General features: G+C 37.1%; 1 protein-coding gene across 2 annotated transcripts in view; it reads left to right on the top strand.

The window, feature by feature from the left end:
- LOC106877390 (lipid scramblase CLPTM1L) overlaps positions 1 to 25,345 on the top strand; it is a 48,105-nt gene continuing 22,760 nt past the window's right edge. For both annotated transcript variants that reach the window (XR_016237653.1, XM_089338357.1), the window contains exons 1-9: positions 1 to 245; positions 13,637 to 13,817; positions 14,738 to 14,838; positions 17,982 to 18,165; positions 19,068 to 19,195; positions 20,099 to 20,171; positions 22,584 to 22,701; positions 24,098 to 24,192; positions 25,242 to 25,326. Coding sequence is in view for 1 of the 2 variants with exons in the window: in XM_089338357.1 (XP_089194483.1) it covers positions 13,656 to 13,817; positions 14,738 to 14,838; positions 17,982 to 18,165; positions 19,068 to 19,195; positions 20,099 to 20,171; positions 22,584 to 22,701; positions 24,098 to 24,192; positions 25,242 to 25,326 (946 nt within the window). In the remaining variant the exon portion in view is untranslated. The remainder of the gene's footprint in view (positions 246 to 13,636; positions 13,818 to 14,737; positions 14,839 to 17,981; positions 18,166 to 19,067; positions 19,196 to 20,098; positions 20,172 to 22,583; positions 22,702 to 24,097; positions 24,193 to 25,241; positions 25,327 to 25,345) is intronic.

Below are 25,345 nucleotides of genomic sequence, written 5' to 3'. Positions count from 1 at the left end.
GACACTACTTCCGGCACAATGTATGTTGTTAGTTTGTCCAGCTGAACGTTTCTCCAGGAATCGCTGGCACCCACCAACAAATCTTGATTATTATTATATTTCACGAGGATAATCTAAAAAAAAAATTATAGTAAATAATAATTTAAAATCAGTTTATTTTAATTTATATAAAAAAAAGTTTATAAACTATAAAAAAAATATTTCTTTACGCGATTTGGATAAAAGTTGACAAGATATTTTTGGAGGTGTGTATTTCTACTTTCATTTATAACTTAGCAGTTTGGTTATTTTTGTTGTGCTTGCTGTTTAGACCCTAAATAAGACCTCTGATACCTATGATCAAAAGCGTTCCAGCCGTGATCCTCTCGCCTTTTTATGTCGATCTGTTTGTGTGTCCTTCCTTTTTTTTAAAAAAAGACGGTAAAGTGTTATTTGAGGGAGCTGGTTCTAGCATGTCTAGCAATGATGAAGGACCCTCTCCTTATTAGCTCCCATCCACATTCTGTTACCGGTAATATCTTCAGAACAGTCACGAGCGAGCAAATAAATCTATGATGAAAACCGTCCCAACCGTGGCTATCACGTTTCTTTTTTTTTTTAAATACATCTATTATAACTACATCGATCAGTGTATTGTTTTTTAAAATGTTTATTTCTAAGACGTCAGGGTGCATTTTCAGAGCAATTTGGTTCGTATTTCTAGCAGGTCCAGCAACCACAGTGGGGCGTTTTCGTAGACTTCGTGATTTTGTTTTCCAGCAGTTTATTAAAATTTGTGTTATTTTTTTTTTCAAGAGACAAAAAGCAATGAAAACGCTATCGAAATATTCTAAACTGCAAACATCTATTTGAAAGACTAAATTTGCAAAAATATTCTTATTGTGTTTTTACGTGTTTGGAAAATCGCATAATAATATTGGTAGGTAGGATAGTTTGTAAATATTGTCGCTTATATGTCAGTCAGCTCTGATAAGTAGGCCGTTCCAGCCATGACCATCAAGCCTTTTCAGGGATTTCTAAGATTACATTCATCATACAGTGTGTCCTTTGCTTGTTATTTTACTCGATCCGATTTGGATGTGATTTGAGAGAGCTTTTGGCTGCTATTTCCTGTATGCTGAGCTACCACATACAGAGATTCCTCATCAGGGCTTCGTTATAGTCTATATAATAGGTATAAATTGTTATATCTGGATAGCAGAAATCCGTATCATTAGCTTGATGTATATATATATTTACAGAACTATGTAAATAATATATAAAAACTGATATGCGTACACACACACACCTCCCTATACATATCTATTCATAACCATGCTGTTTTGGTACTCTCTCACACACACACACTATATATGTGTGTGTGTGTGTATGCATGCATAACTAAACAGACACGTGTTCGATTTAAGAACGACTACAAAACCAAATATAGAGATGCCAGGCCATGTTTCGATAGCTTACTTGAGGGAACTGAAACCAGCGTGATCTTTAAAAGTTCATGTTATTAAATGGACATTTTAAACATTCCTAATAAATTATTTCTTTCGATTTAGTTCAGTAAAATCATTCAGTTCTTCAAATGCTTCTTTATGCTGTATTGTATTTTTTAAAAATATTTCTTGCATAACTACAGTTTAGTGCCCCTGCCTGGAATAACTCCAGTTTGCTAACTCCTCCTTCCGACTATTTTTTTCCCCCTTCAATTTTCTTAATGCATATTTTAGAAGAAATTTTGCAGAAATACAGGTTTTGCAGGTTTAGAAATCGATTATGTTGAATTAAAAGACAAAATTATGTTAGAAAGAAAAGATGTTTTTAGCTGTTCAATAACTCGATCATGATCAATGCCCAGCATAAAACAAAAATCTATAATATTTTTCTGATTGATTGCTATTCATCATTAAGATGCAATTGGAAAGCATGATAAAAAAAAAAAAAAAAAAGATCCGAGTTTGTAGTTCGGGAAGTTTTCGTAAGCAAAACTTATGTGCTAGGGAAAATTAGAAAATGTGTCGAAAGACAAATCTGTCAATTAGTTTATTTTAAAATTTTATTCATACAAATTGCATTAATTAAAACAGGTGTCTTCAAAGTTCCTCTGCATCGAAATGACTCGAAGTGTCAAACTTCGAGGCAGACTGATTGGTGTAGTGTTGGTAGTTGGGCGAAGGTAAAGAATACGTCCACCCGCCGGTTAGGGTTAGGGTTAGGGTTTTTGTTGCGCCGAAAACCGGTCGCGTACGTATTCTTTACCTCCGCCGGTAGTTGCTTAGCCACAGGTCAGTCTTGATTGAGTAAACCTATAACCGAAAGCGCCCCAACCGTGACTACCATGTCTTTTATTCAAACATAATGTACATACCCGTCTCTTTTCTAAGACGGTCAAACGCTAGTCCCTCAAACTTATTTCACTCATGGCGCACTTTGAACTTAAAGTATAAAGTATTTGAACAAAAAACAAAAAGAAAACTTATATACTTTAATCCAAGTACCAGCACCCTTTCTCAAAAAGTGGGCCGCATGGGACATGGTTAATCTTGAGGTGGGTCGCACTACTAATAAAAAATTTAAAAGTAACTTTTCGTTGGTGTTCCCTGAAGAAAGTCCCGCGGGCTGCCAGTTGTCCATGACTGCTTTAATTTATAGACACAATAAAAAATATAAATGATTTAGCCTACAGAAAATGACTAAATTCCTTTTTTTTTAATAAAAAGCACGATCAAGAAACAACTGCTTGCTTTACCCCGGCTTTATAGTTGAAATATCAGGTTGTACTTTTTTAGATATATATTTTTTACTGGGGAAGGCCGGTTTATGGGATTACCCTGGGTTTCTCGTCCATACAGGTTTAACTTTATGACGTATCGTCAGACCCCAAAACCTGTTGGCCTAAAACCTCTTCAAAATATAGAGTGTACTTCTCCGGATTTACATTTTCTACTATCGATGTATTTATATATATAATTTTAATTCTTTCGCAGCCATCCGGGGCGGAGGTAAAGAATACGCACGCCACCCGTTTTCAGCGTAACAAAAAACCCTAACACCAAATGTGCGTTTTCTTTACTTCCACCGCAATCCGGTGCACCACAAGCGCTACGTGTTTTGAAGGAAATTGGGCTGATATTTCTGACAGGTTCAATGACCGCTTATAAGTTCCCTTGTATAGTCCGTAACCTAAAATCTGAAGATATAGTTACGGTCTTTACGTTCTAACGGTTCTTCTAACCTTCTTAAACCGACGAAAGAGCCTCTACATGGTCGTTCAGTATGCCAGTAATAGCAGCTAAACTCCCTTAAATTACGCGCCCTACTGTCTTAAAACAGGAACTGACTGGTGGTTGGTCACATTGGTATGCACAATTAGTGAAGAGATGTTATAATTAGAGAAATATTTTCCGTCACCTTCCTGTTGTATTATCAGCACTATTGTTCTTGAATAGATACTATGTTATTACATTATCCCTTGATTATCGTAATTAATGTTGCTAAGCGTTACTAATGTCACGCCCCTCTTTCAGATCAATCGGGTCATTGTCGTGACACAGATGAAGTTCCTTTCACTCAAATGTTATTAAGTTTCATTTAATAATTTCATGTTATTTCCACAAACTTTCTGCTGGAAAGTTACAACTTGTCTAAACTCATTCTGAGTACTTAAGTATTCTCAGATGAGTATTAATTTTAATCTATTATATAATTACATTCCCGTCTATTATACATTATCATCATCATCATCGTTTAACGTCCGCCTTCCATGCTAGCATGGGTTGGACGATTTGACTGAGGACTGGTGAAACCGGATGGCAACACCAGGCTCCAATCTAATTTGGCAGAGTTTCTACAGCTGGATGCCCTTCCTAACGCCAACCACTCAGAGAGTGTAGTGGGTGCTTTTACGTGTCACCCGCACGAAGGCCAGTCAGGCGGTACTGGCAACGGTCACGCTCAAAATGGTGTATTTTATGTGCCACCCGCACAAGAGCCAGTCCAGGGGCACTGGCAACGATCTCACTCGAAAATCCTACGAAGGCCAGTCAGACGGTACTGGCAACGGTCACGCTCAAAATGGTGTATTCTATGTGCCACCCGCACAAGAGCCAGTCCAGGGGCACTGGCAACGATCTCACTCGAAAATCCTACGAAGGCCAGTCAGGTGGTACTGGCAACGGTCACGCTCGAAATGGTGTATTTTATGTGCCACCCGCACAAGAGCCAGTCCAGGGGCACTGGCAACGATCTCGCTCATTAGATATAAAATTGGAAATATAAATCAACTGCAGCTTTTCAGTGGGTCTTACATACACAATTGTGCCCTCACACGATTTTGTTTCGTCGTAACTTTAAACACGAAAAATAGCGATGTCAAGATGTAATTTTTTGCAAATATCTCTCAGATTGTGTACATTACGATTATATATAAATTTAAAGAGTAAAAAAGAAAAAAATGAAAATGGTGGGCACGTATACCTATTGACACATCACATATATGTCTACAAAATCTAACTCGGAAATTTTGAGATGCCTGTCTGTATGCATACATGCACGTCTACTAGTTTCCCCCCCCCCCTCCCCCTCATTAAATTCCAATGCAATCATAATTTGAATCATCTGAAAAGTATTTGTAGAAAATTTCATTAAAAAATAATTTTTCTGAAAGTTATGAGGAAACAAATTCCCCTACTCCCGAAAAATGTGCACATTTGTGTTGGCATTCCATACACTAGAACTTTTATTGACTTGGAAAGATGGAAGGCTAAAAATTGTCCACAATGTAATTTGAACTTGGAATGTAAAGGATTGAAACAAAATACTGACATTAACGATTCTGCTATTCCCCTCACTCAGTTTTATCAGCACTACTTTGAGCTAACAAAAGACCCTCAATGTTGTTGCTTGACCTGATAAAATAGGCAGCCATATTCCCTCAAATTGCATCCTACTGTCTTAAACAAGGAGGCATTAGATAACGTAATTTTAAATATACAAAAGGCTTTCACACAGTTTCCATCTGTCAAATTCATTTACAAGGTATTGGTCATCCCAAGGCTTTAGCAGAAGACACTTACTTAAGGTGCTGTGCTGTGGGACTCAACCTGAAACCATGTGGTTTGCAAAGCAAGCTTCTTAGCCCTGCAAGCCAAGTATATCCATACAACAAAAATGTCAGAAAAAAAAGGTGATTGTTAGTTTTCATTTTAAGGCAGCATTATTAGCCATTGTGTTTGATTGACCAAAAATACACCATGCCATTTCCTTGGTGGCTAAAAATACCTCATACCCTTTGCTTGGCTTATTGTTTTATCTGAGCTACTTGTAGTTAAGTTTAGTCAGGTCGGTTCAACACTTAATGTGCACTTTTCTTTCAACTTCTTAACTGAAAATAATTACTCATTTCCCCATTTCTCTTCAAGTATTGCTGTTTCCACTTTCCCACCTCCCACTTTGTGAAAAGATACATAAACAAGAGTACGAAACAAAGCTGTTTCAGATATTATAAGCTGTCAGTTAGATATAGCAACCTAGTCTCTTTCTGCCCTCTTGAAATAGTGGAAGAAAACATTTGAATATTATTCGTTTTTGTACTTGAGTTGCAAAATTTTTGATGTGACCTTGTGTGTTGAAGCAGATTGATTGATTGATTAACTGAATGATTTATTGAACAAATCAATTAGTTAATTGGTTAAACCAATCGATGCATAATAAGAAAGTGAAATGGAACCAGTATGTGTATTTATTTTTGGTATAATGACCCTCCCAAATTGCACTAAAATATGAATGTAATTCTGAACACTCTAACACAGTGATCCCAAATCGTTTTTGCACCACATACTGGTTTCATTTTTCCCATGGACCAGAGGGATTACATGCATAACAAAACACAATAAAGTGCATAATATATAATTTAGTTATTACATATATAGTACAAATATATCATATATATTTTATTGAATTGGAATGGCCTATGTCCAGTTCACTGCAGGATGAAGAGCTCAGCATGTTCTTTCCAACAACCACAGTCTGATGTGGAGGCCATGAATTTGAAATTGAGATCATACGGGTTTGGTGAGCCTACTCTGCCAAACTGGCTCAACGTGGCTTGGCAGAGGGGTGCAGTTTTTATACTCTCATCCAAGAGTAGTTAAGTTGGTTACATCAATTCCTGTGCTCAACTGGTACTTATTTTATTGACCCCGAAAGGATGGAGAGCAAAGTTGACCTTGATGGAATTTGAACTCAGAATATAAAGATGGATGAAATACCACTAAGTATTTCCGCTGGCGTGTTAACGATTCTGCCAGCTCGTCACCTATATTACATATATCACATATATAATACATATATATACTGCAAAAGCATCCTACAGACTGTGATAGTCAATAAATGACAAATAAAATATAGAAGTTTATACCTTCTGTGCAGTCCTCTACCAAATCATCCCATGACCTTGGACATGTCCATGATCTGATCCAGTGGTTTGGGACCCTCCTCTCTAAAAGACAGAATGGTCATACCTAAAATATCTTTGTTCAAAAATCTGCTTGATGAGGTCTGACCTGGAGCTGAACAAAAGCAAGAACTATTTCGGTGCCTGTCTTTAGAGTTCATCATTTTGCCATGTTTTGAAGACATAATCTTTATGTGCTGGTTTATTTGTAAATAACCAGAACCATGCTTAACTCTTTAGCATTTAAACCGACCCTAATATTCTACTTCTTTATATTTAAATCAGTTAGATTTGGCCTTTCACAAGTACCCTACTATGTCATTCTAAAAATAAACAATCACATCATTGAAACTTTGAAGCTCCAATAAAAGCCATAATTAATTCAAAACAATGTGAATAAATTAGCATTACATATGACAGAGTAATCTGAATGCTAAAGAGTTAATTGTATTTAAAAACTAGCAGAAATACCCGGCGTTGCCCGGGTTAAAGAGAATAATGAAATCTAAAAACGCCGTCTAGACTACGCATCATCTTTATATATAGAGATGTATATACACACACGCACCCAAACACACGTATATATATGTATATCAATATAAATATATGAAAGTTAATGAAGTTTCGTAAAAGAAGGTGATCATGTACATACTTTCTTGCTGTTGTGATTATAACACCTCGTTGTAAACAATGTTCCTTGTTTTCCCTTGTGGAGCATATACAAATAGGTTTTTTTTGCTGCCCACTCTTGAGCAGCCAACATACAGTTGTCCATGTGAGAAGCAGGGCTCTTCCAAGAGAAGACCAGCTACAGACAGTGTTTGACCCTGAGATTTGTTTATGGACATGGCAAAAGTCACACGAAGGGGGAATTGTAGTCTTCTGAATGTAAAAGGAATGTTTGCTCCTGATGGAGTAAGAGGAATTCTTGGAATAAAGACGTCATCCCCTTTTGCACATCCAGAAAGAATGGTAGCCTCGATAACGTGTGACATCATTTTCTAAATAATGCTCATCTGTTATGTTCGGGTTAAAATTTCATCAACATCAAAAATATATGAATTTTCATGGGAGTTATGGTCGTTATGCAAAGAATATAATTTCCAAATTTCATAAAGATCCATTCAGTACTTTTGACGTAGTTTTGGATACGAAAACAAATGACTAATGTGTGTGTTTGTGTGCATGTGTATATGTGTGTGATGGGTGTATATATGTATAGATATCTGTATGCATGTATATATGAATATATGTGTACATATTACATGTACATCTATGTATACATATACATCTACACATATGTATACATATACATGTATGCATATAGATCTATATATATATATATCTATACTTATACGTGTACATATACATCTATATGTATACATATACATCTCTCTCTCTCTTTCTCTCTCTCTATATCTATACATATACGTGTACATATACATCTATATGTATACATATACATCTCTCTCTTTCTCTCTCTCTCTTTCTCTCTCTCTCTGAAAGTATCTGTCATTACAGTATCGAAATGGTGTACATATACATGTATATGTATACATATACATCTCTCTCTCTCTCTCTTTCTATCTTTCTCCCTCTGTGAAAGTATCTGTCATTACAGTATCGAAATGTGATTGTTTCAGTTAGTGGAATAGTTTCATTTTTAAAGTGAAAGTATTTTAAAGTGTTTTTGTTTCACTTTTGACACGTAATACTTAAATAGTGGAGGAGATATTATGTTGCCGTGTGCTCGAACTCTGCAAGAAGTTAAAATTTTTTTTGACTAAAACACAACTGGAACCCTAAGTAAGGCATGTGTAAAATTTGAATGAAATTGGTTGCGTAGTTATCGAGTTTTAGGGATTCACACAGACAGACAGACAGACACACATTCTCATTTTTATATATATAGATAATGAGAGAAAATACCAATGAGTTTTCTCTATCTTGGTTTCTTGTTTGATCAACCCATCAGCTGCTTATTCTGAAAGATCATCTGCTCTGTACTAAACCCCATGTTCTAAATATTCTTTTCTACTCTCGGCACAAGACCCGAAATTTTGGGGGAGGGGGCCAGTCAATTAGATCGACCCCGAAAGGATGAAAGGCAAAGTGGACCTCGGCAGAATTTGAACTCAGAACGTAAAGACAGACGAAATACTGCTAAGCATTTCGTCCGGTGTGCTAACATCTCTGCCAAGTGCAAACATGGCTGTTGTGGTTAAAAAGTTTATTTCAAAACCATCTAGTACCAGATTCAGTCCCTCTGTGCAACACCTTGCTTGAATATCTTCTATTTATAACCATGGGATGACCAGTGCCTTGTGAATAGATTTGGTAGATGTGAACTTTTTATGCAAGTTTGTTCATATATATGAGTGTATGCGTGCGTGTAGTTTGACCTCACATGACAGTGCTTCACAACCAGATTTTGTATATATATCTCTAAGTGATTGCAAAAACAACGTGACCTGACTTTGTGTCCGATGTCACTTTGTCCAACGTCACTTCATACACGTCTTTTGGTCTGATGTCTTTTTGTCTGATGATTTTTCTGCCCAGTGACAGTTTGTCCAATTTTAAATAAACCCTTTAGAAAACAAGGTGAACATCAAAGTCAAATAATCATTGAAAATTTTATTGATAGAATTTGTCTTTGGACAAAAAGATATCGGACCAAAAGACGTGGATGAAAAGACATTTGACATAGTGACGTTGGATGAAAAGACATAGCACCAAGTGATTTGGTAAAAATAGAGACTAACAGAGTAAGTAACAAACTTAAAAAAATAAGTACTAGGAATGATTTGATTGACTAAAATTCTTCAAGGCAGTGCCTTAAAATGGTCACAGTCCAATGATTGAAGCCAGTGAAAGAGTAATATTCAAAGCAAAGCATTCTTTAAAATCACCTACAAAAGCTTGGGGAGTAGTGTATTCACAGAAGAACAGTTGAAAACCCTGTAGATATTTAAATCCTTGTAAATAAGGTCTGATATTATTGGTATCATGAGATAAAAATACCAAACTGTGTGAAATTGTTACCTTCCTGTACCTACAAAGTACCATAAAGGTAGCTTTTGTTCAGTAGCTGGGAGTGATTAAACATGTGTTTAACAGTGAAGACTAGCTGACTAAATATTTCACTTACATTGTACTGCTCTCATATTTCATTTTTACTCCATATGAAAGTTATACAATATGTTAAACAGTTAAACCAACTGCAGGTGGCTTAATTTGTACACAGTTCCAACATTGCACTCAATGATAGGAGGTGGGTGTAGGTAAGATCGTTACTTCTGTTTACATAACAACTGGAAGAGTTGTTTAAATAAAGAAGAGTGAAGTAAATGGTGTAATTTAGCCTGACGACTTCTGTGATCTTAAGAATATGTATCTTGTTACGCTGGTCCTTTCCAAATATAAAAAAAAGGAGTAAAAGGGTTTTTTTCTTTTTTTATCTTTCTAGGAAGTGCTTAGCTGTGTGATGTTAGAAATGTAGTGTATTTAGTAAGAAAGAATTTCAAAAGAATATGTGTCAATCAAATTAGGATATTAACACCATTTTCTCTTGTGTAATAACATGGTTTGGATTGAATACATGTCACCATGGATTATCTTTTGTTGTTTACTTGTTTTAGTCATTGGACTGTGGCCATGCTGGGGCAATGCTTTGAAGGGTTTTTAGTCAAGCAAATTGATCCCAGTAATTATATTTAAAAAAAAATCTGTTACTTATTCTAATCAGTCTCTTCTGATGAACGACTGAGTTATGGAAATGTAAACAAACCAACACCAATTGTGGAGTGATGGTAGAGTTACAAACACAAACACACACAATCAGACACACACAACAGGCACACACACATACATACACACACACACACATACACACACACACATACATACACACAACAGGCTTTTACACTGTTTATCAAATTCACTCATCAGGCATTGGTTGGCCCAGCACTATAGTAGGAGACACTTGCCCAAATGCCATGCAGCAGGATTGAACCCAAAAACCATATGTTGGGAAGCAAGCTTCTAAACCATGCCTGTGCCTTTTAATCAGAGGAGTGAGGAAAGCATGGATGAACTTTTGCAGGGTGTCTGAGGACCTGTGGAATAAAGAGAGGAAGGTATTGGTAGCATCCAACCAGAGGTAGACTTTGATTGTCAAAAGTTTACAGTTTTATATTCTTAGTTTTGGTTCAGCTTCTGTGTTGAACCTACCTTCTTCATTCTGCAATCTGTATTGAAGCCCAAGGTATGATATGAAATTCCAACTAGAATCACTTTCATTTACTGATTAGGACTTAAGAAAATGAATTAATACTATAATATCCAGATTATTCTGCCAAATGTAATGCTTATTCATTTTCATTGTTTTGAATTAATCATGATTTATCTCGTAGCTTCGAGATTTTGATTGTATGTTTTTAGGATGACAATTTTTGGTTAGGTTTGAGAAGCTGGATCTTACTAGTTTGAACATAAAACAGGTAGAATATTCTTTTCTATTCAAGGCACAAGGCCCAAAATTTTTGGGGAGGGGCCAGCCAGTTGATTAGATTGACCCCAATATGCAACTGGTACTTAATTTATCGACCCAGTATGCAACTGGTACTTAGTTTATCGACTCAAGTATGCAACTGGTATTTAATTTATCGACCCCGAAAGGATGAAAGATGAAGTTGACCTTGGTGGAATTTGAATTTGAACTTAGAACATAAAGACAGACAAAATACTGCTAAGCATTTCGCTTGGTGTGCTAATGTCTCTGCCAACTTGCCACCTTAAAAACAGGTAGAATATTGAGGCCAGATATAATGGGTTTAAATGCAATGGCTTAGTGACTTGAGCGTTGGGCTCACAACCATGAGGTAATGAGTTCGATTCTTTGGCAAGACACTTTATTTCAGGTTGCTCCAGTTCACTGGTGCCAATCTGCATCAGCTTTTGTTTTTCTCATTGAGAAGGGTGGTTGGTATGTATGGGTGCCTGTTGGTCTTCTATAAACAACCTTGCCCAGACTTGTGCCTTGTAAGAGAACTTTCTAGGTGCAATTCCATGGTCATTCATGACTGAAAGGGGTCTTTACCTTTTTTTAAATGTGATAGGGTTAAGGAGCACAAACATGCACATATTTTAGGAATTGTATGTATTTAGCAAGTGCCTTGATTTGAAATTGTGTGTTGAAACTAAAGTAATTACATTGCGAAAGAGCTATTCCCACAATTTACCATTATATAAACTTGTTGAATTTACTTAAAATTTAATTTATGAAGTGTTAGTTGCTGTGTAATTTTACCAGTAACCTGATTGCATTTGTGTGTCAAAAAATTTGATGTCTCTCGAAAGAGGTTTAGTGCAAATTTAACAGCTTTGTGACTTATTGAATGATTAGAATGGTTCTTTTATGTTATTATTGATATATGTGTGTATGTATGTGTATTTATGTATACTAGCTGGGCCCGTGAAAAGTTCACGGAAAACATAAAAAAATGTAAGCATCTGTAAACAGTGTACTGGTGCCATGAGAAATGTTTGCATATTATGACTGTCTATCTTTATATTACTGGTTGTGTACTGGAGTCGATCTAATTAACTGGCCCCCTCCCCACAAAAATTTCAGGCCTAGAAAAGTATATTGTGACAGTTACAGAATATAGAAAGTAATGTAACACCAATGACTATATAATCCAACCAAAATATCTCAGCTACACAAACGTAAACGGAATTACTATTTAACCTTAAAATACATCATACATATTCAAAGAACCTTCTTGGTTTAGTGGTACGGAACGGTTTTCTGGTATTCTTTTATTCTTTTACTTGTTTCAGTCATTTGACGGTGGCCAATGCTGGAGCACCACCCTTTAGAAGAAATTGACCCCTGGACTTATTCCCTGTAAGCCTGGTGCTTATTCTATCAGTCTCTTCAGCTGAACAGCTAAATTACAGGGACGCAAATGCACCAACATCGGTTGTCAAGAATGGTGGTGGTGGTGGTGGGACAAACACGCACACATATCCATACATACATACACACATACATACACATGACGGTCTTGGAGGTAGTGGTGATGCTGGCTGGTGTGATTTTGTGGTTTGCTGGTATGCCGAAAGAGATCCAGCGGGCCCCTAACTGGTTCCCCGATCTTAAAGGTGTAACGTGGATGTGTAACGAGGGAGCAGTTGGTGTGGTGGTGATGCTAGCTGGTGCGGTGGTTTTACATCCTTTAAGTTTTTTTAACTTAAAGGATGTAAAGCTCTGCTGTCTCATATAATTTTGTCCTTTCAACTTTTTCTGAAGAATGACATAGAGGAAGGTTTTGGTTGTCATATTGATGAGTCAAACATCTACATAGATGCACCATTTCAAATTTGTATGGCTCCCTTTATTAGGCCCATTTGCTGGTTTATCTGCCTATCTTTTATCTTTTAGTTGTTCCACTGTTGTACTGTGGCCATGCTGGAGCACCACCTTGAAGGGTTTTTAGTTAAACAAATAAACCCCAGCATTTTTTATTTTTAATAAAGTCTGGTACTTATTCTATCAGTCTCTTATGTCTCCATAACTTTGGTTGGGGGAGGGGGCATAAAACAAACTAATACCAGTTGTCATATGGTGGTGGGGGACAAACACAACAAACACACATGATAGGCTTCCACAAAGTTCCACTACAAAGTTTCCTTCTATCAGATTCACTCAATAGGTATTGGTTGGTCATGGGCTATTGTAGAAGACACTTAACCAAGGTGCTATGTGTGGAGGTATGTGGCTTAGTGGTTAGGGTATTAGACTTATAATCATAAGATTGTGGTTTTGATTCCTGGGCTGAACGACTTGTGTTCTTGAGCAAAACATTTCATTTCACATTGCTTGAGTCCACTTACCTGGCAAAAATTAGTAATCCTGCGATAGACTGATATCCAATCCAAGTGGGGAATTTATACGTTATGGGAGCCAGGAAAATGGCACTTATAAGTCGACTTGACTCAAAAAAGTAACTTTACCTTTACCTTTACCTAAGAGGCTATGTAGTGGAACTGAACCCAAAACCATGTGGTTGCAATGCAAGCTTCTTAATCACTCCAGCCATGCCAGCACCTTCAGAAGACAAAAAAAAAAGCATAATATTTTTTTATTGTTATATTATAATTTGACCTGTTCTGTTGTTATTTCAGCATCCAGTCATCCAGCATCATGGGGCCATCTTTTTCTATGATAATCTCTGCCGTGTTCTTCTCCTATATTGCTTATTCATTATGGGTAATGGTTGAGATATTTTACCCTAAACCATGTGAAGGACCACCAAAATCCTGCCTCACCTCCTACTTGATTGTCAGACCGAAACCCACATTTGGGGTAAGTATAGCTACTGACTCCCCTTTCTTAATTTCCTGTGACGGGCCGGCATCGTGTCCAGGTGGGGGAATTTATACATCGTGAACCTGGGAAAATAGCCCTTGTGAGTTGGCATGACATGGGAAGGTAACTTTACCTTTTTACCTTTCTTAATTGGAACAAAGTGAAAGGGTAATGGTTAATTAAGATCAGAAGAACTAAAATAACTTGATTGAGGAAACTGGTATCTACTTATTCTTATACTTGTTACAATAATTGGGTTGCAGCTGTGCTGGGACACCACCTTGAAGGGTTTTTAGCTGAATAAATTGACCCCAAACCTTATGGTTTTTTAAAGTCTGGTACTTATTCTATCAGTCTCCTTTGCTGAATCACTAAGACATGGGGATATAAACAAACCAACACCAGTTGTTGAATAGCGTCACACACACAAATGCGCATGTGCATATCTGTCTATGTGTTTGTCTAAGATGGGCTTCCACTCAGTTTCTTATTTCTTTATTGCCCACAAGGAGCTAAACATAGAGGGGACAGACAAGGACAGACAAAGGGACTGGTACTTTATTTATCGACCCCGAAAGGATGAAAGGCAAAGTCGACCTCAGTGGAATTTGAACTCAGAACGTAACGGCAGACAAAATACCGCTAAGCGTTTCGCCTGGCGTGCTAATGTTTCTGCGGATTATACTCGAGGATTTACGGTACTTATTTTATCAACCCTGAAAGGATGAAAAGCAAAGTCAACCTTGGTGGAATTTGAACTCAGAATATAGCAATGGGAAAAATACCTCTAAGCATTTCATCCAGTGTGCTAACGATTCTGCCAGCTCACCACCTTTAATAATAGTAATAACGATGATAATGATTTCACTAAACTTTGTTTTATCATTGTTTATTCCCAATTTCTTATGTTCTTTCAGCTCAGACTTTACACATCCACAAGATACCTGGCTCCTAGTGAACAGGACTTAACCTTGGTCTGGGACTATCACAATTTTTCTTTAACAGAACCAACTAATGAGTAAGTATCACTAGAATTTCTAGAACAATTACCAATTTAAATCTTGCTATTATCACTCAAATCAGGGTATTTAAAAAAAAACCCATTTATGTTTGTCAGAGGAGGAGAGTAATGCTGTCGATCTTTGCAGGCCTACTTCCTGATCAGAGGTGATGTTCAGAGGTTCAGTTTGAGCAACAGTTGATCAATGTCTTAAATACAGAAAAATGGTTGTCAAGTGATGTTGGGGGGACAAACACAGACACACAAACATATACACACACATACATATCTATGTATATATATATATATATATATATATATATATATATATATATACATATATACGACGGGCTTCTTTCAGTTTCTGTCTACCAAATCCACTCACAGGCAACAAAGCGAACTTCACTATTCCGTGTATGCATGAATTGGATGGAGTTTAAAGAGGCAGATTTTCTGTGACCAGATGCCCTTACCTGTTTTCAAGAAAGATACTATCTTCTCATGGCCAGACATATTTCTGCAGAATGTTGGAAACGGCCATGTTGCTGTAGTTTTTCATGGTAAATTTGAGATTTAAAAATATGTTTTCCATATTCTCCAACAACAATGCTCACTCGGCTGATATCAGTGATTGGCTAAGTTAACCTAGAAGGGACAGGCCCTTATTTTTTGGTTAAGGCTGTTGGTAAGTTTTCCTAAGTTACTCCAATCCGGATCCCCAATGCAAACTGTCAGATCAACCTTCTCCTATGCAGATCTCTAATGCAACTTAAAAAAAAAAACAGTCAATGAGTGGAAATAACCAATAAACTGATTCCTTATGGGATTTCCCAATCAAATTGCCAGCAAACCATTTTCAGCCAAACCAATTTCAACGGATTTCGCTCAAATCTGATGTCGATGTTACTTATTTTGGTTTGAAATAAAGCACTTGATCACTTAATAATGATCATTTTTAACATCGACAATTCCTATGGATCGCATAAATTGTAATTCTTCGAAACATATGTCAGAATAAAGTATGCAGTTATAACATGCGTTCACTCCATTCCTTAAATATATATATATATATATATATATATATATATATATATATATATATATATATATATAAAACATATGAAGGCCATGCACCATCTTCTTAGGAAGCAATGTTTATTCTCATTTATATGACATTATTGTACATTATTGCCAACATTGTCATAAAGCAAGCTGCCACTTAATTGTTTTACGACTGAATAATTTGTTGTTTTGCTATTGATTTATTTAGCCAAATGTCTTGCTGTATCAGTATGTTCCAGCTTGTATCAGCTGTTGTTAGATGCTAACATGTCCTATGTGTGTGTATGTGTGGATGTGTATGTGTTGGCCAATATTGTGCATATGGTTAAGATGTAGTGTGCAGTAGAAGACATAGCCATATAATTGATATATGTGTATATATATATATATATATATATATACATATATATATATATATACATATATATATGTAAGTATCTTGAGAGAAAAGCTGAACATTAGAAGCATCAGTTGTGGCGTGCAAGAGAGACGATTGCGCTGGTATGGTCATGTGGTGAGAATGGAGGAGGATAGCTGCGTGAAAAAGTGCCACACCCTAACAGTTGAGGGAACCCGTGGAAGAGGTAGGCCTAGGAAGACCTGGGCTGAGGTGGTGAGGCAAGACCTTCGTACATTGGGCCTCACCGAGGCGATGACTACGGACCGAGACCTTTGGAAATGTGCTGTGCGTGAGAAGACCCGGCAAGCCAAGTAAGATCGTTGCCAGTGCCCCTGGACTGGCTCTTGTGCGGGTGGCACATGAGATGCACCATTTTGAGCGTGGCCGTTGCCAGTACCGCCTGACTGGCTCCTGTAGGATTTTCGAGCGAGATCGTTGCCAGTGCCCCTGGACTGGCTTGTGCGGGTGGCACATAAAAGACACCATTTCGAGCGTGGCCGTTTTCGTGCGGGTGACACGTAAAAGCACCCACTACACTCTCTGAGTGGTTGGCGTTAGGAAGGGCATCCAGCTGTAGAAACTCTGCCAAATCAGACTGGAGCCTGGTGTTGCCATCCGGTTTCACCAGTCCTCAGTCAAATCGTCCAACCCATGCTAGCATGGAAAGCGGACGTAAAACGATGATGATGATGATGATGATGTATATACAGACACAGACACACACACACACACACACACATATATATATATATATATATATATATATATATATATATATATATATACAGACACACACATAGATATACACAGACACATATATATACACATATATAGAGAGCTGAACAGCAGGCCTTCATATGTTATATATATATATGTGTTCTTTATGTGTAGCCTCTTGAGCAAATGCTTTCGCTATGGCTCTGAGTTGACCAAAGCCTTGTGAGTAGATCTGGTGGATGGAAACTGAAAGAAGCCTGTTGTATGCATGTGTGTGTGCGTGCGTGCATGTGCATGTGTGTCTATTTGACTTCATGTGATAGTTGTGACATGTCTGGCCTTGAGGAACATTACCTTGCTTGAAACATCTGATAATAATAATAATGAAATTATTGTGTATAGTGCTCAGGTGCACTACAACTCATCAAAGATGCATGTACAATACATAGAATTATGTACAAAAGTCAGGAAAGTGAACAGTGTACAAGTCATGATATACATGTGTGCATGTGTATGGAGGCAGGATATCAGGCAAATTTCAGGAAGCGTGGAGGTTTTAAAGGATGCAGTGTCTCGACAACTACCAACTGATGCAGGTAGTTTGTTCCATGCTTTAGCAACTCTGAGTGTGAAAAAATGTTTCCAAAAGTCATGGGAGCTCTTTCTGTTTACATACATACATAATGGATTTCTTTCATTTTCTCTCCACCAAAATCCACTCACAAGAGTTTGGTCAGCCCAAGGCTATAGTAGAAGACACTTGCCTAAGGTGCCATGCAGTGTGATTGAACCCAAGACCTCATAGTTGGGAAGCAAGCTCTTAACCTTTCAGCCATGCCTGCGCTTTGTATATCAGAAACATTAAATCAAGTATCTAAGACACTTTTTACAAATCTGTGGCTTTATTTTTCCCCAATGAATTAAATCAGAATCAAATTAATGTTTTTATTTTAAATTTTTCTTTCTTTTAAATATTTCACAGTGTTGTCAATGTTACGCTTCCCTTGAAAACGAGAAGAAATGGTACCCTTTACGGTCATATATTTTTCTTCCTGCGAGGGCGAGACCCATTTTTTGATAAACACACTGTTCACACGCAGGTATCCCTCACCAGCTATTCACTGCCAGAATCAAAAGTTGTTAACCTTTTAACAGATAAAACTCCAGTAAGTATCATCAACTTGTTTCTCAGTTGTTAGGGGCAGGGAAAAATCTGTAACAGACTCCTCCCACCCACATTTTTTTTTTTTAACCATACTCCAATAACACTATCAACATTGCTGTTGTTGAGTCAATAAAGGAATCTACTATGTCATGGTCACATGCCTTGTTAGAAATAACAGCCAAATTCACTTCAGATTACATCTTAGAAAACAGACGCATTAGATAATGTGGTCCTGGGTGCACCGTCTGGTAAACAAGATGGGATGGCTGTAGGTGGAACATCTTTTACTACAGGGCTTGTTTAAGTTTGACATGGGGTTAACAACCACACTAGCGACTACCCGGCTAGTATTGGTGTTACGTAAAAAGCATCCATCTGTAAAGTGGTTGGTGTTAGGAAGGGCATCCAGGGGTAGGAGCCATGTTACTTAAGATCTGCATCTTTAACAGATCCTGTTAATAAAATATTTTTACTTGTTTCGGTCATACTGGAGCACTGCCTTTAGAAGGGTTTTAAGCCTAGTACTTATTCTGTTGGTGTCTTTTGCTGAACCACTAAGTTACTGGGACATATACACACTAACACTGGTTGTCAAGTGGTGATGGGGAGACAAAAACAGACAAACACACAGACACACACACACGCACATACACACACATATACAACGGGTTTCTTTCAGTTTCCGTCTAGCAAATCCACTCACAAGGCTTTGGTCAGCCCAAGGCTATAGTAGAAAACATTTGCCCAAGGTGCCACGCAGTGGGACTGAACCTGGAACCATGTTGTTGGGAACAAACTTCTTACCACTCAGTCATGCTGGTTATTTCATTGGATAATATACAGAAACAAGTAAAGTTTTCATATTTTTATAAAAAGGAATCCATTTCTTTTGTTAATTTTCAGAATGCATCAGTTGAGCTCAATCAGAAACCAGTCAGTCACTGGCGATCAAAAATCACGATAAATGTTGTTCAAGAAGACTTATCTCTCAACAGGAACGCCATACCTGGAGAGCTTTATCGCTATATCAAGTAAGTGTGTTTTAATTTTGGTGTGATATTTATTCCAGATCTTTCTATATTAAAAATATTTATTATTATTATTATTCTCTGAGTGGTTGGCGTTAGGAAGGGCATCCAGCTGTAGAAACTCTGCCAAATCAGATTGGAGCCTGGTGTTGCCATCCGGTTTCACCAGTCCTCAGTCAAATCGTCCAACCCATGCTAGCATGGAAGGCGGACGTTAAACGATGATGATGATGATGATGATTATGAGTAAGGTAGCAAACTGGCAGAATTGTTAGCATGTTGGATGAAAAGCTTAGTGGGATTTCGCCCGTTGTTACATTCTGAGTTCAAATTCCACCGAGGTCGACTTCGCCTTGCATCCTTTCGGGATCGATAAAATAAGTACCAGTGAATTACTGTAATCAATCTCTCCCCTTCCCTAAAGAGGCTGCCCTTGTGGCAAAATTTGAAACCATTATTATTATTATTATTATTATTATTATTTTAGTTAAAACGGTGAGCTGGTAGAATTGTTAGCATGCTGGTTGAAATATTTAGTGGTATTTTGTCTGTCTTAACGTTCTGAGTTTGAATTCTACTGAGGTCGACTTTGCCTTTCATCCTTTCAGGGTCAATAAATTAAGTACCATTTACGCACTGGGGTCGATGTAATCGACTTAATCCCTTTGTCTGTCCTTGTTTGTTCCCTCTATGTTTAGCCCTCTGTGGGTAATAAAGAAATAAATAAATTAAGTACCGGTGAAACACTGGAGTCATTGTAACCGACTAGTCCCCTCCCCTCAAATTTCAGGCCTTGTGCCTTTAGTAGAAAAGATTATTATTATTACTATGAGTCTAGTTAATGTGGTGATCATAACTGACAATTAGTTATTCCTAATTTTTTTTTTCTATTTTTCTTTATTATAGATTTTCACCTGAGGGATTTTATCTACCAATTGTATTCATTGATGAACTCAGTAACAGGTTGTCTGATCTTCAGGTGAGTTGTTATCTCACAGTAGAAACCTTTCAGGTTGTGTGTGTGTGTGTGTGTAATTATAAAAATGAGTAAATATTTAAACGAATATTCATATAGATATTATAATTATTATTATTGTTATCAGCAGTAAATCTAAATAATTGATGATAATAATAATATTAGTGGCAGCAAGCAATAAATAACATTAAATAGCTATACAATAAATATATCAAATTATGATAGAGGATCCATGAAGCACCAGCTTGCTAGAAAGGAGAGTCAAAATCCTCCACTTATCCACCAATCTTACTGAAAATATGCAACGGACTAGCAGAAATTGGGCAAACGAGCAAAATTTAACATACCATCTCAGCTTAAAGCTGCAGAATGAGGTAACAGATATCCCTGAATCATGACATCGAAATCTGACCAGTGCCTTAGATCTCGTCAGCAGGTCTTGCCATACCTAATATGAAAGATCCAACTTACCTTGCTGGAATCCGTTACATTTTGAATAGTCCCTTGCCAAATTCAAAACAATTTCAGTGCATAAAATATATAAAAATGAGTAAATATTCAAATGAATATTCATATAGATATTTATTATTATTATTATTATCATTGGTAGATCTAAATAATTGATGATAATAACAATAATAATATTAGTGGCAGCAAGTAATAAATAGCGCTAAATAGCTAGACAATGAATATATATAATTATAATAGAGGGATAGAAGGTACATCTATTTAAATTCTACTGAGGTCGACTTTGCCTTTCATCCTTTCGGGGTCAATAAGGTATAATGCTTAGGTATAATGGGACTAATAACTTGGTGTTGCTGTGAATTTTTAAAAATGTGGGCATGGCTGTGTGGTTAGGAAGCTTGCTTCCCAGCTACATGGTTTCGGGTTCAGTCCCACTGCGTGGCACCTTGGGCAAGTGTCTTCTGCTATAGCCCCGGGCTGACCGAAGCTTTGTGATTGAATTTGGTAGGTGGAAGTTACTGCCGCATGTGTATATGTCTGTGTATGTGCTTGTGCCTCTCCGAGAGAGAGAGAGAGAGAGAGAAGGTACTTTAAAAAATCCTTACTAATACCTGAGCATCTTCAAACAGTGTTATTCGTAATTTTGTTACAGGCAGGTAAGATTAATACAAATAAGGTAACCGATAGCTTTACTTTTTTTGAATTTTTAAAACTTCAAAACAGCTTTGTTTAACTTTTCAAATGATTCACCACAGTAATCATCATCGTCGTCATCATCATCTTTTAATGTCTGTTTCCCATGCTGGTAATGGGTTGCACGGTTTGACTGCAAACTGGTAAGCTGGGGAGCTGCACCAGGTTCCAATCTAATTTGGTATGGTTTCTTCTGCTGGATGCCCTTCCTAATGCCAACCACTCCAAGTGTGTAGTGGGTGCTTTTTACATGCCACTGGCCAACGGGTGTCAGTTATGAAACGCCAGCATGTTTTTAATTAATCTAAAGACAGTGTATGTGTGTGTGTGTGTATGCATGTATATACATGTGTTTGTATATCTATATATATATGTATATTATTGGGTGGTAGTGCTAAACAGTGTGACACTGCAAACTGATTTTAGTGTATTTACATCATTTGTTGACAGTGAGAAATTTTCTCCATACCAAAACACAGTGAATGGCTTTCTCATGGGTTCAAATGTGCCCCAAGCACATTTGAGCTGGTAATAACTTTGTGTCTCTCTCTCTATATATATATTTGTGTGTCCTTCTGTCATTCTTTCAACTCCTTCAGTATTATGCTTGTACTCAGGTGAGGAGGATTTTGTCATGCAAATTACTAGGTAACCTCACTAGTGCCAGTGCTATGAAAAAAGCACCCAGTACACTCTGTAAATTGGCTGGCATTAGGAAAGGCATCCATTCATAGAAACTATTTCAAAGCAGATATTGGAACTCAGTGCAGTCCTCCTACCTGTCAGTCCTTATTTCTTTATTGCCCACAAGGGGCTAAACATAGAGGGGACAAACAAGGGCAGACAAAGGGATTCAGTTGACGACATCAACCCCAGTGTGTAACTGGTACTTAATTTATCGACCCCGAAAGGATGAAAGGCAAAATCGACCTCGGTGGAATTTGAACTCAGAACGTAACGGCAGATGAAATACCGCTAAGCATTTTGCCCAGCGTGTTAACGTTTCTGCCAGCTCACTGCCAGCTCCTACCTGTCAGTTCCTGTTGAACCATCCAACCCATGCCAGCATGGAAAATAGACATAAAATGATGATGATGAGGATGTGTCATAAAGTGAAAAAAATTTTTTTAAATTGTCACGATAAAATATTATTTAACAGTTCTAATTCTGCATTGACGTGCAGGTACACTATTTTTACTATGTCATCATAATATTAGACAAAGTGTCATTTAATTATGTTTTTCATTTGAACAGATCATTAACACTACAACTAGAACCTTGTCGCTGAAAGTGAATTATGCACCTATCTCCATTGGAAAATTAAGACTTTGGACCAGTATGATGGATTCTATGAAGGCCATGAAAACACTTGGTAAGTGATTCAGACTGTAAACATCAGCCATCATTTCCATATCTTTATTTCTCTGTGTTAGATGATTTAACATAAATTTTTTTACTGTGTCCAGAAAATTCTCTGTATGAAATTTCGCCATATGGGAAAATTTGCTGTAAGACAAATTGGCCATATAGACAAAGATAAAGCATATTATATAAGGATTTTTAAAATAAAAACAAAGAATGGTAAAAACTTTTATAAAAGCATTAAATAGGCAAGTCTTTATTCAATGTCAAACATTACAAGAACATCATCATCATCGTTTAATGTCCGTTTTCCATGCTAGCATGGGTTGGACGATTTGACTGAGGACTGGTGAACCAGATGGCTACACCAGGCTCCAATCTGATTTGGTAGAGTTTCTACAGCTGGATGCCCTTCCTAACACCAACCACTCCGAGAGTATAGTGGGTAGTTTTACATGCCACCGGCACGTAGGCCAGTCAGGCGGTACTGGCAACAGCCACGCTCGAAATGGTGTATTTTACGTGCCACCTGCACAGGAGCCAGTCCAGCGGTACTGGCAATGAACTCACTCGAATGTCTTTTCACATGCCACTGGCACAAGTGTCAGGAAGGCAACACTGGTAACGATCACGCTCAAATGGTGCTATTCACGTGCCACCAGCATGGAAGCCAGACAGCTGGTGCTCTGGCAACGATCACGCTTGGACGGTGCTCTTAGTGATCTACTGGTACAGGTGCCATCATGATTTCGCTTTCGCTTGCCCCAACAGGTCTTCACAAGCCGAGTTTAGTGTTCAATGAAGAGACGTTGGCTTAGGTGAAGTAATTTAAAATGAAATCTTTTCAGTAAATTTTTGCTATGGCAAAAATGTTTTCAGTGAAATTTCCTATAACTATTTTTCACATGGGTATGAGACAACGCATTCTTAGAGAGGGAATGGTTAATTAACTTGCCAATTGACTTGTTCTTTATTTTACTGACCCTGGAAGGAGAAAAGGTAGAAATGAAATTTAGTAGGATTTTGAACTTAGGCAATTTATCCATCACTTCCTGAATTCTGTCAATTTGCTGCAGAGAGTTGCAATTAGGTTTTAGCAGACTAAATATTCAGGGTTAGCTGAGGGTGAGAAACTGTAAGCATTATTGTGCATATTCTTCATGCCCGCAAAATGCTTAGTGATATTTTTCTGCTGCTACATTCTGAGTTCAAATTCCGCCTGGGTCAACTTTGTCTTTCATCCTTTCGGGGTCGATTAAATAAGTACCAGTTACACACTGGGTTTGATGTAATTGACTTAATCCCCTCCCCAAAATTGCTGCCCTTGTGGCAAAATTTGATACCATTATCATTATTATTATTATTATTATTATTATCATTATTATTATTGTTGTTGTTTTTTTTAGGTTTCAAAGAAAAAGATGTCGATGAACTGAAAGGCATCTTCACCGATACTAATTTGGTTCTATTGTTGTTGACATTTGCTGTATCTACACTTCATGTAAGCGTTTAAAAAACAAACAAACTGTTTTTCATTGTAAATTTTACCATATTTGATAGTACAAACGATGCACTGGCATATTAGACAGATCTCAATTCTCAGCAGCACATATTCAGAAAAAATGCTTTTAATGCATTAAAATATGGAATATTTAAAGCAATCTTGGTGTGATGATTTAAGTTGTTTTGCAAGCAACTTGCAAAACATCTAAAATCATCACATCAAGATTCTTATAAGCCATCAAATATGGATATGGTATGTTAATATAGTATTGTTATTTCTAGTTAACATAACCAATCAAATCATGAGTTGACCACAGCTTCCCATTTTTCTTCTCTCCTCTGTAAAATAGTACCCCTTTTCCATGTATAGCTTATATCAAGTGGTTGATAGTGTCTCTAGGAAGCTACCCTAGAATAATAGTTCCTTGTTGCTATTGCCTGGAAAGCTATGATGCTCAAGATTTTTATAAATAGGAGAAAGCAAAAATTGCGGTGTTATTTGTCTTGTACTGCAAAATCATTAGTAATAGAGAAATTCAAATTGGACACTAATTCATTAGTGAAAGGAACCTAAACTGCATTGTGTATTCGAGTTTTTGGAAACTTAGTTGTTATACTGTGTGGTTCAGAAGCTAATTTTGTAACTGTGTGGTTTTCAGTTCAGTCCACTGTGTGACAACTTGGGCAAGTGTGTGTGTGTGTGTATTCTTTGAGCCAACATTAAATGCAGTCAGTTGGCAGAATTGTTACAGCCTCACACAAATATATGCTTTGCAGTAATTATTCCACTCTTTGAGTTTTGAGTTCAAATCTTGCCAAACTCAACTTTGCTTTTCATCAATTTAGAGATCAATAAAATTCCAAGGCATCTCATCTGATGGTCTATTAATTCTGGTGATCTGTCTCTCTGGAATCATTACTTTATTTATCAACTCCCCCACAAAAGATGGAATAATATAATGTCATAAACAGTTGCTGTAAAAACTCAGTCACCATATATTTAAAATATTTAAAAAAATGTATATACTTGTTTTTATATTCCACCAGTTGCTCTTTGATTTTCTGGCCTTTAAGAATGATATCAATTTCTGGAGAGGCAAAAAATCCATGGAAGGTCTTTCATCAAGAGGAGGTGAGTATCTTATATTCAG

Source organism: Octopus bimaculoides, chromosome 20, assembly GCF_046866305.1.
Source record: "Octopus bimaculoides isolate indiv1 chromosome 20, ASM4686630v1, whole genome shotgun sequence".
In the NCBI taxonomy this organism is placed as follows: domain Eukaryota; kingdom Metazoa; phylum Mollusca; class Cephalopoda; order Octopoda; family Octopodidae; genus Octopus; species Octopus bimaculoides.
The sequence above is the reverse complement of the archived record's forward strand: the minus strand, read 5'-3'. Positions and strand labels throughout refer to the sequence as shown.